Raw genomic sequence first — 14,306 nt, 5'->3', positions numbered from 1 at the left:
GACATTGAACAATGATGACATCTAGTGGTGAAATGTGGTATCAGAATTTGAACCATTTCTGTGGTTTCGCAAAGCAATATTAATTTCTATGCAATCAACAAACAAAATAGCTGTTAATAACTTTAATAATGGTGTTGAATGACCACTGATAAAAGTCTGTGACTGAAATAAAATTACAATACTCAGAATGTAAATTATAATGTGGTCTGCCAATCTGAAGACATTGAGTTGCTATAGTCATATAGACATAACAGCAATAGAATAATAATATCAATAAAAATAACAACAACAACAATAATAATACTTGTGATAATAATAATAATAATAATAATAATAATAATAAAATAATAATAATAATAAAATATACATCAGAAAATCAAGCCACAGATGGGAATACTTCTACTATCCAATGTGCAGTTGGCACTTGACATGAGGTCCCTAAGTTTGGTTGGATTTGTAAGATGACAACAAGCTGATCTTGTTACTGCTTTCATGTGGCTATTAAGATTAAGATCAGAGTAAAATATAACGCCAAGGGGATCACCACAGGTCATAGGAGTCCAATTCATTTTTGGGAAGTTTAATTTAGGTAATTTTTTTTAAATATAACATGCATACAGATAAAGAAATCCATTTATCACATAAAGCAGTATATACATTTTCATCAAGTGCAACGGCCACATTGTGTAATATATTGTATAATGTATTTTGTATAATAAATTATTACAAAAGACGGGGAAATGTATTACATATTGCACTCATGCTGTTTATTACTAAATGTGGCAGATTGTTACAAAATGTAGGTGTAATTACATAATGAAGTCAAAATTGTTTTTGTCGAGTAATGTGGTATTATATATTTATTACATTGTGTTGAGTTATTACATATTCACACACCTGATTTTGGTATCTAGTCATTTAGGATTTTATGTAACCAGCCAAATAACAACAAAACTATACGCATGGCCATATTAAACAACGAGGAGAGGTAAAGAATACTTTTTTATTATTTGGGTGAAATGGCCTTTTGAGGTGGAATGTAGAGGGCACCCAGATAGCTCACCTGGTAGAGCTGCAGCAGCCCAGACACCTGTCGCCCTTTGCTGCGTGTCATCCCCTCTCTTTCTCCCCCTTTCCTGTCACTCTTCAGCTGTCGCTATCAATTCAAGGCAATACAATCCCCAAAAAATGGAATGTAGAACGTGTCAACAGAATGCCCTTATTATAATGTCACTCCATTGTCCTGCACACTACTTGTTAGATACACACAGACACTATTGGTACACTTATCCAAGCTACATTGAAGCCAAACTACCAGGAAGGTGCAGTCACTTCTTCAGGACAATAAAATGGACAAAGACAGATCACCTTTCTCCATGCCTGTCCTGGAATCTGTGTGGTCCCAAAGGATTCGTGTTGTTGAGAACCTTTCTGATGAAGAGGAGATTGATGATATTAAAGAGGAGATTGAGGAGATTGAAGAGAAAATTGAGGAGGTTGAAGAGAAAATTGAGGAGGACACCTTGGATGAGGTTCAGGACCTTGAAGAGCAACCTCAGGAGAGCATCATTGAGGAAGTTCAGAAGAACTCCTCTAGCAGAGTAGAAGACTGCAACAGTCCCCACGAAGAGGTACGGCATAAACACATGCTTACGCACACATCGGTGCAGATTTTTATTTTATTTTAATGCTGTGCTGAAATAAATGTAAACCAAAGGCACACTGAAGGTTGTAAAAATGCAGACTGATAGAGAGTGTTACCCAATCTAGACTTGTTGATGAAACAGATTTAATGCATTGGATCTTTGGTGATGTTCACCATATATTATTGAACACAATTTAATTTCATGATTATTATCCCATAATTTTGCTAATTTTGTACAGCTGCACAAGCATCTGAGTAAAATAAACATGATATAAACATAGTGGATAACCTCCTGATCATCTTCTTGTTACACACATTGTTCAGTTACTGCACATGGACAACAAACTAATAATGTTTTATGTTTCACAGACAGAGGAATCTGAGAGATCTGAGAAATCTGCTGGTCTTCAGGAAGCTCTAAATGAGGTGAGAAGAGATAAAGCTGCTCTAGAAGAGGCCTTGAAAAAGGAAAAAAGAGCTAAATCTGCCCTTGAAGAGGCCTTGAAGAAGAAGGAAAGAGCTAAAGCTGCTCTTGCAGAGGCCTTAAAAAAGGAAAAAGGAGTTAAAGCTCAAAAGAAAGAGGCTCTTGAGCTGGAACAAAAAGAAAAAGACGCTCTTGCAAAGACTCTGCAGAAGGAGCAAGCTGAAAAGGACATCCTGAGTGTTGAAATGAAGCTCATGAAGGTACAAGTGGCTGATCTCAAGAAGTCACAGAAGGAGCTCCAGCGGGAAAAAGCAAAGCTCAAAGCCACAATCGATAAAATGACAGCTGAGCTTGAAGAGAACAAGAAGCTGTGTGGGAAGTTCCAAAATGATCTGGAGGCATCCTCTCGTCAACATGAAGAGCATGAGAGGGTGACTTGTGCTGAAATAAATGCACTGAAGGAACGTTTAACTGAGCAGCTGGAAGAAAATGTAAAGAAAGACAGCAAAATTCAATCCCTGCACTTAAATATTCAGGATCGTCTCAGTGATATTGAAGACAAGGACAACACTGTTTCCTCACTGCAGGAGACAGTTAACCAGTGGACCTCAGACCTTGAAGAAGAGAGAAAAAAAACCTGTAAACTCCGGAGGGACTATGAGGCAGATGTCTCCCAGCAGCAAAAGGAAGCAGACCGCCTGACTCAACAAAACCAGCAACTGGATTTGGAGAGCAAAAGTCTGCAACGTGAATTGGATGTTGCCCTAAACAAGTGGCAGCTTGATCAAAAAAAGTTTCTGGAAAACAGGGAAGCTAACTGCAGACTTGAAAAAGCCATTAAGATAGAGAAGGCTCGGTTGTCGAGGGCTTGTAAAAAGATACAATTGCAAAAGGAAGAGCTTTCTGAGAGGACACTGGCTTTAGAAAAGAGTCTGACCACAGAGAAATATCTAAGGTCATCTCTCAAAAATGAGAAGAGGCACTTCGAGCAGATGGTTTTCCAAAAGCAGGCTGCAGTCGATCCTCTAACAATACTCAGTAACCAGCTGAGAGAAGCATCTGCGTCCTCAGAGCGGCTGATGTACGACATGCAGACATTGAGGATGGCGAACGCAGACATCACAGTTAAATTCAAGGCCATGGAGACAGAAAATGACAGAATGAAATCCAAACACCGCTCCCTCTCTGAGCGCCATGAAGAGACAATGTCAAAGAAAAATGAAACCATCTCTGAGAATAAATGTACCATTGCTCAGCTCCAGTGCATGGTAGAAGGACTCAAAGCACAACAGTCAGAGAGCAGGAGAACACAGCCAGAACTGGAAGACAGCCTAAAACAGGAAAAGACAAAGAACTCTGAGTTGCAGCAGAGAGTGGATCAAATTTCCTCTGCTCTTGAAAAACTAAGGGCAACGTGTGAGAATCAGTGTGTCGAGCTCAAAGAAGCTTTGACCAAACAGATTGAAACTCTGGAGGAAAGGCAGAAACTTGCCGTGGTTCTACAGAAAGCAGAGGACAGCTACTCCAGGCTTCAGGGACAACAGCTGGCAGAGTCAAACTTTCAACTGAGACACATCAGTGACACTGAGATCAGGCTCAATGAGCAGAAAACTGCCCTGCATGTGAGCACAAAGGCTCTACACCACCTGCAACAGGAATACACTGATCTCGGCAAGAGACACGGTAACATAAATTCTGAGTATCGCGAGCTGCTTAAAAGTCACACTGCCCTCCAGGTCAGATATGAGAGGCTCAGCTATGCACAAGGAAAACCCCGACCTGAGTTCAGTCCACCTCAGTTCAATGCAACTAATTTCTAAAGATCCTCTATCGTCAAGTGACAGGACCGTGGAGTCCAAGTAAATTTAACGTGGCGAGGAAGCTACCCTTCGAATGCCCCATTTTGTTTGTTTGTTATTGTGTGTAATACTTGTGTGTGGCAATGTGTGTGGCAGTGTCAAAATAGAATATGCATACATAAACAAATATGTATTTATTATGCTCATTGGACACAGTGGCACCATACAGGGCAGCAAGAAAATTGTGAAAACAAGAAAGGTGTAGTTGAGAGAAACTTCTGAGTGCAAGGTCTTTTTATAGCATATCACATGAGAAGTAAGATGATGATAAGTAAGAAGAGCTGGAGAAGATGGGAAAAATCAATCAATTAATTAGTATGAATGGGGCTGAAAAGTTGAATAAATCACATATGTATAAAATTAAGTTGCTTTCTGAAAGTATGAATGAGCAGATACGACTTGAAACTTCAAACTGCTCTAATAACCAGCTGTATGGCCCAGTCAGAGGTTGCCACGGTGATGTTAACTGCTATTTCAGCTGGCTCAGAGAGTGAAAATAGTGAAGAGTCTACAATAATATAATAAATAACAGACAAATAACAGATAAATAATACATATTGAAGATTTAAACACTGCCTTTCAAGGATATGGAACATAAAATATAATATTTTCAGCAAACATTCATGCATAGTTATGTTTTATGTCATAAACTGAAAATAAATAAATACATCACTGTGGCAAAAGTGGGCGCCCTACACTGTCAGTACACTCTCTGTCATAGCTTGTAAATGCTGTTTGTAGCCAGTCTATCAATTCTTGTATTTGGGATTTATTTCCTTGCAAAATACTTTTAGCTCTGCAAAATTCTTGGGCCATCTTGTATGCACAGCTCTTTTAAGATCCACTCACAGATTTTGAAAGATATTTAAGTCAGGGGACTGTAAGGGTCATTCCAAAACCTCCAGCTTGCATCTGTGGTGGATTTCAGGGTGTCAACAATCCTCTTTTCAGCTTCAGCTTTTTTCAAGATGGTGCAATGTTAGCTTCCAGAATTTGATGGTATTTAGTTTTTCTTTCCACACAACCCCACAGCCTCATAGCTCCACACCTAGCAGTTGTAAAGGTGTTTTTTTCATGAAATGGTGCACCTTTTTTTGTCAAAATCTAACTTTGCTGATCGAGTTCTATTTTACCTTCATCAGTTCACAGAACTTTTCCCAAAACGCATCAGGGTCCTGTAAATGTAGTAATGCATACTTCTGATGTTGAATTTTCTGATGCAAGTAAGGTTTTCTTCTACTGACTCTTCCATGAAGGTCTTGTTTGTGCAAGCATTGCTGGGTAGTAAAACTCTGCAGTCTGCTAAATCTTCCTGCAGGTTTTCTGCTGCATTGTGGCCATCAATAACTTTATAATTTACAGTCTTACACAGCTGCTCAGAGGAACCCATGGTTGCTGAGTGCTCGCTCAAGATTTAAAAATAAAGAAAGTATTTGTAAAGCTATGCACATGTGCAAACACACACACACACACATTTTGACACTGTAGGAAATGTAAGGTGCTGAAAATGAAGCAGCTATGCAGAATTCCACCATTATTCATTTTGTAATTTACACCTAAGCTATGTGACATGTCGAAATGTCTCCTGGGAGTCTTTGTGGGCTTCAAAATGACCTCCCTCTAAACGTGGAACCTGTCCTTGCTGATAGTTTACCCATCATTCATTTAAAGAAAAACACAGAATCCAGAGAATACAGCCACAAAAAATAACTTTAATGCAATAGTGATTTAGATGCCAGTCGACATGAGGCTGTTTGAGTGAACAGACTGTGAGAGTATATTGCATAGGTTGTTAATCTGGGACAGTCCTGCATGAAAGCTGAGTGAAAATAATAACCTGTGACTCCAACAATTCTTCAGTGTCCCTAAGCAATATAGTTCATTTTGTTCTTTTCAGTTCCTGTTGACCATTTGCAAAGACAAGATGTCTGCATTTTCTGTGGACCTATTTTCTTTACATGTACATGTATCTCCCAATGTTTGTTTCGAGATGTAACAGGACAGCTTTGTATGTGTGCCAATGCAAAGCATGGAGGTGGTGGGACAGCTGGTCACCGTGGCCATGATGAAGGTCCACTGCAGTGCAGAAAGTGTGCTGAGAGGTTTCCAGAGACATGTAGAAATCCTCCTTCATTCAAGCATGTTGCACTACTTTAAACCACACTGTGACCTACCAGTCCATGAGCACATTTCTATAATGGTTTGTAAAAACAACATTTGAATCATTTTTTTTTTTTTCACATTTGTAGATTAGCTTTGAGGTTTGCTAAAAATGTTATAAATAAAAACAAGTTACTAGTTTGGCTTTGATATAAATAATGTAATAATACAGAGTTCAAACAGACACTTCTCTCTAAAAACATTTAAATATTTTCAAATATTGCATTTACGAAACCATGTCTTGTGGTGCTCTATTCATAAGTAAAGTTCTAGACAGATTAGTTAAAGCCATTTTCAAATGCCAGACTAGAAGGGGGTGAGCAGAGGTTTGCCATGACGACAGGTTTAGAAAAACAATCTCAGCCTCCCTGAGCAGAAAGTCACATCAATACCACATTTTTAAAATATTGAATAAAAACACTCAAAAGCTTGGCAAAACACACCACCCTCCATTTTAACTCTCGGCACAACCGGGAGAGGCTACGCTCACCTTCTTGTAGCTGGAGAATTTAAGTACTCAATGCAAAGGCTAATATTGTGTAACACACTACCCATTGCAGTTCACACATCTCTAACACTCAAACCAAATATAATTCTTTACAGGTCAACAGAAGTCCTTGCTATTGCACAGAAATACGGGGTATTTTTTCAATGGGTACATCTAAAGACAAGGCAGGTTATATAGTGACATTTTGGTTTGGTTTGACAGCATAAATGTTCATTGCTCTCAAAAGAAAAAAGTAAACCAAAAGACCAACACTGGTTGCATCTCAAATTCCATTATCTCTTAAAATGTATGAAGATGCTTGCACCTTCGCAGCAAGAAGTGAGCTTGCATCTTCATCACTCAAATTAAAGGGTTCAAAGGAAACCCCTTTTGATTAGGCTCAGCTTCATTTAACATCCCAGTACAGCCTTTTGAGACAAAACAAGAACCCTTTTAACTTCCTCAGTGCTGCAGTGAGTGATATTCATAGGAGGTGAACAAGTGCTAAATGAGCGCAACATGACATTCAATAGCACATTGACAAGTAACACACAGGCCTAATATATAATTTTCTTGTAAAAACATAACTTAGACAAACAGTTTAGTGTACAGCTTTCGTCTAAAAGGCAAGAAAGTCAAATAAATATTCTTGAAGACACTCAAGGACAAATGTTCTCCTCTTTAAACTGAGAGGCGGGTGACTTACAGTGACCTCACAGGCATGAATGAGAGAGAGGTAATGTGTCTGAAAGCCGAATTTTCAATTAGCTAAACACTCAACTTTGACCACCAGCCTCTCAATTACAAGCAGTTTTTTTTGATAAAGACAAGACAAAGGGAAAAGAAAAACAAAACATGATACTGACGGAAGTCTTCCACACATTCACCACTGATGACAGATGACAGACACAACTGTAATTGATATTTAAATATTGCAAAACATACAAAACTTTCTTTTCTTTGAAGTGTAAACATTAAATTGATGCTTGATGTCATTTTTGCGCATGGAGAAATTATATAAAATAAATCATGTCTGTCCATAACTATAAATTGTTCTCATTAAAATGTAAAAACAACATACTAAATCTCATTTTTTTACTGTAATAATGTTTATGTTAACATTTGTTTTGTATAAGTGTATTTACTGTACTGTTATAAATAGTTATATGTAGAACATCTTAATTCATACTTTGACTCCTCCGGCTTTGTCTTTACAAGGCAAAAACAATACTTGTGTCTCTGCCACCCACCCACCCACACCCACACACACACACCCACACACACACACCCACCCACCCACACACACACACACACACACACATATCCCAATATGGTCAAACATACACACAAGCTGCCACAGTCACACAGGGGGTCACCGGGAGGCTCTATGTGCGATTGAGGGTCTGGAAGATTCTGGATATTTGGAGCATGACAGGGCCAGTCTCAGGGTCATTCATCCATTGGGTGCTGTTCAGAGGATTCTCCAACATGTCTTCAAATGCTGCACACAAACACAGGGCACAAGGGTAAGAAATATATTCAACATAACCAGCAGCCTTTAAAAAGTCTTTTGAATTACATCTAAAAACATTGTCTCTCCTATTCTGTTGAGATACTTTATTTGTACTGAGGCCACACTCTCAGGGTACTTTCCACCTCACCTGTTTACTTCAGTTCAAACCAACTGTGGTACGTTTGGCTGTTGTTTAGGCTGTCAATCAAACTGGTACAGACCACAAAAAATGGAGGTAAAAAAAAATAAAGTGCAACATAGCGAATATTACAATCCAAAAGGCCTCTCTTTTTGGCCCTGTGTCTATCTGCTCATCACCATTTATGATACAAGAAGTCTAGTTACAGTGTTGACTGATGATGCTCATAATCAGTTACTTATTCATGCTATCTTCTCTAGATTTGTTTGTAAAAAGCCGGAGTGAACACAGATCAGACCAGAACTACAATACAACAATGTATGGTTATGGTCCCTTGGTCTGGACCAAATGAACTGTACTACAGGTATGAAAGTGCCCTCAGATGTCACAGAGTTAAATATACACTGATCAGCCATAACATTATGACCACCTGGGCACCCTGGTTTTCCTTCGCTTCACATGCACATCATTGAGCCTTGGCCACCCATGACCCTGTCTCTGGTTAACCGCTTTTCCTTCCTTGGACCACTTTTAAAAAGGTACTGACCACTGCAGACCGGGAACACCCCACAAGAGCTGCAGTTTTGGAGATGCTCTGATCCAGTCATCTAGCCATCACAATTTGAAGAAAAAATGTTCAATTGCTGCCTAATATATCCCACCAACTGACAGGTGCCATGATAACCAGATAATCAGTCTTATTCAATTTACCTCTCAGTGGTCATAATGTTGTGGCTAATCGGTGTATGCAATCTGTAAAGTTCATTGCATTTACTAAATTAGTTTCTTTTTTCCCGTCAGCCTGCCTCAGCTAGGTCTGCTACAGAATGAGAGTGTAGCTGTGCACAACCACACAAAATAGGCAAAAATGTGAAAGACAGTTGTGACCGTGCTGGTTTTTCTTGTCTATGATCCTGGCCTTTCTACTTTATGCGACTAGACTGTACCTAGCAGAGTCTTGGGGTTGGTTAGGCCCAACTGGACCACTGGATTCTCCAGAATGGCCTGGAACAGCGGGCTGTTGGTATCGATGCCTTTGTCCATATCTTCTGGAGAAGGTTTCCTGTCTCCCAGCAGCCACTCACACTGCAGGACGGAGAGACACAGTGTGAAACCCACTTCCCTTTCTGGTTTTGAACATACATCAATATCTTTATGGAGGTTAGAGTGCAGGACCAGCTACAAAACAGTGTCCAAATTTTTTTTTAAACCATAGCAGAGCAGTTAATTTGGATTATTACTCTTAAAAACAATAAAGTAGGTCCATATTGTTTAGTCTAGAATTGATTTAGTGACAGTGGTAGCAATTGGCCAAACATGATCTGTATAAATTGCTGTAAGCAGCATAGCTTGAAGGTGAAAGACAGTATCAATATCAAGTCAAGTCAATATGATTTATATAGCCCAAAAATCACAAATTTGCCTTAAAGGGCTTTCCAATCTGATAATTCAGTAGCAGCACTAACAGTTGGCCAAAATAGAAAACCATTTCTTAAATCATGTATTTTTTCAGTAGCATCTCTGCTTGCAAACATAAACCTACCGCAGCATCCTGTTGGTTGTTATTCACCCTCAGAGCATCAATTACTTCCTTTTCATCAAACCCCATCTCCATCAATGCAATGACAGCCTGCAGAAACCAAGAAAAAGACAGCGAGTTTAGTTTGTCTTCTCAGTCTAATTGCAACAACATACACAGTCAGAGTCCTACAGAGCCTGGCAGCTGTCTTGGGAGAAAGACAGTTCATTTGTGGTGGAAGAAGTAGCTGGGAACAAATGGCAACTACAGTGGAAGTGTTTTGTTGGAAGACGGGGTTTTAATCAATTTTCTGTTTCTGGAGATACTGGGGAGCAGTGTTCCTCAGGAAATTGAGGTACATCAAGATCTACGATTATGGAAATGAGAGGACTGTGAACACATGCAGAGTAATATAAAACTCTACAACTAAAGCCACTGACACACACTGACACAAGGGTCCAATATACACAAAGGCCTAGCAGGATGTGAGCTCCAAGATGAGTTCTTATAAATGTATGTAATAGTCAAAGTACTGTATGAAGGCTCCCACTGGATAAAGCCACTCACTCTTGAGTCCGGTCTGAACTCCCGTTTCCTGCGGATCCTCTTGAAGATCTCTGTGAGCTCATCCTGTCTGCTGCTCTCGTCTGTGCTTGACTGGCTTGAGAGACTGCGGAGAAGGTTTGGACCGGAGGCTGAGGCTGAGGCTGAGGCTGAGGCTGAGGCTGAGGGGCCTGGTGTGGCAGCAGCTGTGGCTCCCGCTGCCCCAGAAGAGTCCTGGCCTGGTATTGGTGCGTCTACAGAGGGATCATCTACATGCTCGATAAGCCACTCCATTGCCTGGGTCACCGACATGCTGCAGAAAGACAGGACGATGTGAGAAAAAAAGATTGCTAGGATGATTATACCATAGTTGAGCTACACAAAGAATAAGAATTGTCCTCTGCAACAGGACAGTGATTCATTTGAACACACTCTCAACTTCCAGAGCTGATATGATAATAGATAAATGCTGACATATTACAAATAGTTTCACTCATGTGGTGAGTGAATTGTTATTAAAACAATTCAGACTTACTGGTTCAATCTAAGAGCTTTGATAGCTCTGCTCTCAGGGAAACCCATCTCAGTGAGCTGCTGAAGGGCTGTTTCATCCACCCGATCCTCTTCATCTTCATCCAACATCGCTACAAACAAAAAGAGATCCGAGGGCAGAAACTAAGGGCTGGGCAATGTGTGTGAAATGTCATCATCGTAATCAATTTTTCCTACAACAACACTTCAAACACAAAATACATGTAAAAGATATGTAAAACAAATACTTTGAATGAGGTTTACTTCATTGACCTAGATAGCAAAAACAAAAAAAACATCTTATACCTGTCAGAGTTTTACAATAGTGACTGTAGGATTATTGATATAGACTAGTACGTAGTTTTAAGGGACTGTAAGCTTTACCATTGGCCTTTTTGAAGAGTTCAACAGCATCAGGGTTCAAGGCAAGAAGCTTCTGAGCGACTTCAATAAGAGAGACCAGGATTTTTCTTAGCTCTGTCTGAAACTGGAACACAAACACGTACACATAAATGCAACAAAAAAACAGCAAAACACAATTTTGCATGTTCAAAACTGGAAGAAACATTCTTATTTACAGAATCTGCATTTTAGATGTAATGTTTTCTTTACATCCCATAAGGTAAATTAATTCCACCAAGTCCTTACATCTCTAATATTATGCTGGGTAACAGTGCGGTCAGTATGGCGTGTGGACATGTTGGCGGTAGCTTTCAGAATTGCTTCCTTGTCTGGAGCCTTGTTATCTTGTTTCTTCTGCGACGACCAGGATAAACAACAGAGAAAGATGATTAAAAACAGGCGAAATAAAAACACCACATTCCTGATGCCGGTTGTGCAAAATTTTATTTAAACATAAGGATGGTTTGTTTTGTTTTAATGACACCAAAATGTGATTAAGCTTACCTTTTCATCTGAACTAACGTCTGCCATCTTTGGAGGGGTTGGTGGTGGTCTTTTCTTTATGAGCAGCAATACGTCTACAACATATATGAAACATGGTCAGTTCACAGAAAATAGTGTAAGACTGTCATTATCCCAAAACGTATCAAATAGGGTATTACATACCTTTATCTTTGAGATTTTCATCAGCGACAGTTTTAGTGTCGGTGAGGACTCTCTCTGTAGCAGCATGTATGAGTTTATGGTGGGTAAGTGTTTTGGGGTCTTCTAGACTTCCATGCACGTACTATAAACCAAGCACAATGTAAAGTTTCATAAAAATAAACAGTGTAAGGTGGGATGCAGCTGTCGGTTCTTTTCATCATCATCATCATCATCATCATGTAATCATTGACAAAAGTGACTTCTTCAAATTGTGTTTTTTGTCTGAACAGCAGTGCAAGTATTCAATTAAATAAAAAATAAATAAATAAAACTGACAAGTAGCAAATTCTCACATGAAATAAGCCGATACCCTGGGTATTTCTGGCATTTTTTACTTAATAAATAGCCTACATGATTAATCAATTATCAGAATTGTTGTTGACTGATTTTCTGTCAGTCAACTAGAGCTGAAACAATAGGTCGATTAATTAGTTGTCAATTAGTTGATTGACAGAAAGGTCATCTGCAACAATAGTGATACTCTATTCAAATATCACACTAAAGATCATTCTCCACTGTGAGAGTTTTCAATATTTTATCTTATGATGTCTTATAAACTAAACTATTACTTTAAGATGCAATTAATCAACTAGATGTTTTGGCACAAAGCCTATAAAAGTAACTGTTCATAAAATCCTGGAATCTAATATTAAATTCAAGCTTTTATCATGATGTGGTGTCCATATGTTGATGTCACACAAAATATGCCACCGAAACTACATTCCCCATGTTGTCATGAGAAAGAACTGTTTATGCTATAGGCCATAGAAGGACAAGTAAGATGAGCTGTGTAATAATAGACAGCCAGGAAAGCAGAATGCCTCTACGGCGAGACACAAGGAAAACAGAAAAGGGGCAGAGTCGGACTGGTAGCTAGCTTAAGAGGGATAGCCAACCTGCTAAATTATAAATAGCAAAGTCTACCCAGTTGCTATAAATACAAAGCCAGTGACACTGACACTGACAGTTTACACAGAGGGTACGGTGGAGTGCAAACACCCCAGGCAGAGGAGTGACAGCACAAAAAAAAAAAGCAACCAGGGAGACACAAACAACCCCTAAAACCTACATGTTTCAAACACTTCTCCTTCAGTTTCTCAACAGTGGTGTCTTCCGTGACCTCCTCCAACCACTCCGTGCCGTCCATGGTGCAGATATGTATTTTCAACACTTTCCCGGCGAATATCTTCTCCTCCTGGACGAACATAGCTGCAGCCTTGAGAGTAAAGAGTACCAGTCCAGTGACGTTAGCTAGCAGCAGTTGCTATGTGCTCCTGGCAAGCTAGCGTGCTAACGTTAGCACCCAGCTAGCCGTCGTTCTGTAAATCCGCCGACAACAGGGCAACAGCAGGCGCCGATTAGCTGAGGGCCATTTTCGGTTTCCTCTGTATGTTTTCGGTGCGGTGGCCACCGATTATTTCCACCAAGTTGTATGTTATTCCCAGCGAACACACAGGCAGCCAGCCAGCGAGTACCCTATTTTTACTGTAATGTTTGAACTCTGAACTCCTACGGTGCTACTGCCGGTGCATCATGGGAGCCGTAGTTCTTTTGAGTCACAGGTTATTCCGTGGATAAAAATCAGCCAGACTGTTGAAAGCACACGCCAGCTTTAAAAACACACTTACCGGGAAAAAAAACCCCTCAACTTGCCATAAGAAAGGATGATTTACCATCCAGGCAAAGCCAACCTAAATATCAACAAACACAATAAAGACCATTATCTATTAATTTATAATTATTCTTTCACCCCAAAAATGTCAGAAAACAGTGAAGGATTATTTTAAAAAAATGTCCTAAAGCCAAAGAAAATGTGTTGAAATGGCTTGTTTGATCCCAGCAACAATCCGAAACCCACAGATATTCAGTTTACACATATAAAAAAGAGATAAGGAGAAAATCCTCACAACTATGACTTAGGAACCAGAGATTTTTGGCCCCTTTGCAAGTAAAATGGACAAATATGGGCTTTAAGGTAGAGGTCCTCATATTTTTATCTGACCTTGAAGCCATATGTTGAGGAGGGCCCGTGTGTCAAAATGTAATTTACACAACTTCAATTTATATTTAAATTTATACCCAATTCTGTGCTTACATGTTGCATATGTGTTTATTTAAATTAACGCACCGAAAACATTGGGCCAGATAGTATTCTTATTTAGGAAACACACTGTAAACAGGAATTGCGGATTAATTGGGACCCAGTACCTAATTTTCTGCCGTGGGCACCCTAACAGGTTAATCCAGCCAAGGCAATAGATTATGCAAACATTTCTTTATTTAGTTTTGGCTTTATCTGTTTCCACAATATACACGTTTCAGAAAGAGAGCAGCTGGACCTTTCATGAAGGTAAATGAATTGTGATATTCAAAGCTAAT

General features: G+C 39.4%; 1 protein-coding gene across 1 annotated transcript; it reads right to left on the bottom strand.

Moving 5' to 3' along the window:
* Positions 1-5,620: 5,620 nt before the first annotated feature.
* ubac1 (UBA domain containing 1) lies at positions 5,621-13,434 on the bottom strand. Its single transcript, XM_051422787.1, has 10 exons — positions 12,997-13,434; positions 11,889-12,009; positions 11,727-11,800; positions 11,469-11,576; positions 11,205-11,307; positions 10,825-10,933; positions 10,314-10,602; positions 9,771-9,857; positions 9,175-9,313; positions 5,621-8,076 (listed from the first exon to the last, which is right to left on the bottom strand). Exons 1-10 carry the CDS (start codon positions 13,132-13,134, stop codon positions 7,961-7,963), a joined length of 1,284 nt encoding a protein of 427 aa, XP_051278747.1. The 5' UTR covers positions 13,135-13,434; the 3' UTR covers positions 5,621-7,960.
* Positions 13,435-14,306: the final 872 nt, after the last annotated feature.

This window comes from Dicentrarchus labrax, unplaced genomic scaffold (assembly GCF_905237075.1).
Source record: "Dicentrarchus labrax unplaced genomic scaffold, dlabrax2021, whole genome shotgun sequence".
Classification (NCBI taxonomy): Eukaryota; Metazoa; Chordata; class Actinopteri; family Moronidae; genus Dicentrarchus; species Dicentrarchus labrax.
The sequence above is the reverse complement of the archived record's forward strand: the minus strand, read 5'-3'. Positions and strand labels throughout refer to the sequence as shown.

Bases quoted from the DNA above. Each gene is read 5' to 3' on its own strand.
- ubac1 (XM_051422787.1), bottom strand. From the start codon at position 13,134: ATGTTCGTCCAGGAGGAGAAGATATTCGCCGGGAAAGTGTTGAAAATA. The intron at 11,577-11,726 runs GTAAGCTTAATC...TGGTCGTCGCAG, and splicing joins ACGTTAGTTCAGATGAAAAG to AAGAAACAAGATAACAAGGC. The intron at 8,077-9,174 runs GTACAGTCTAGT...GTTTGTGTGCAG, and splicing joins CAACCCCAAGACTCTGCTAG to CATTTGAAGACATGTTGGAG.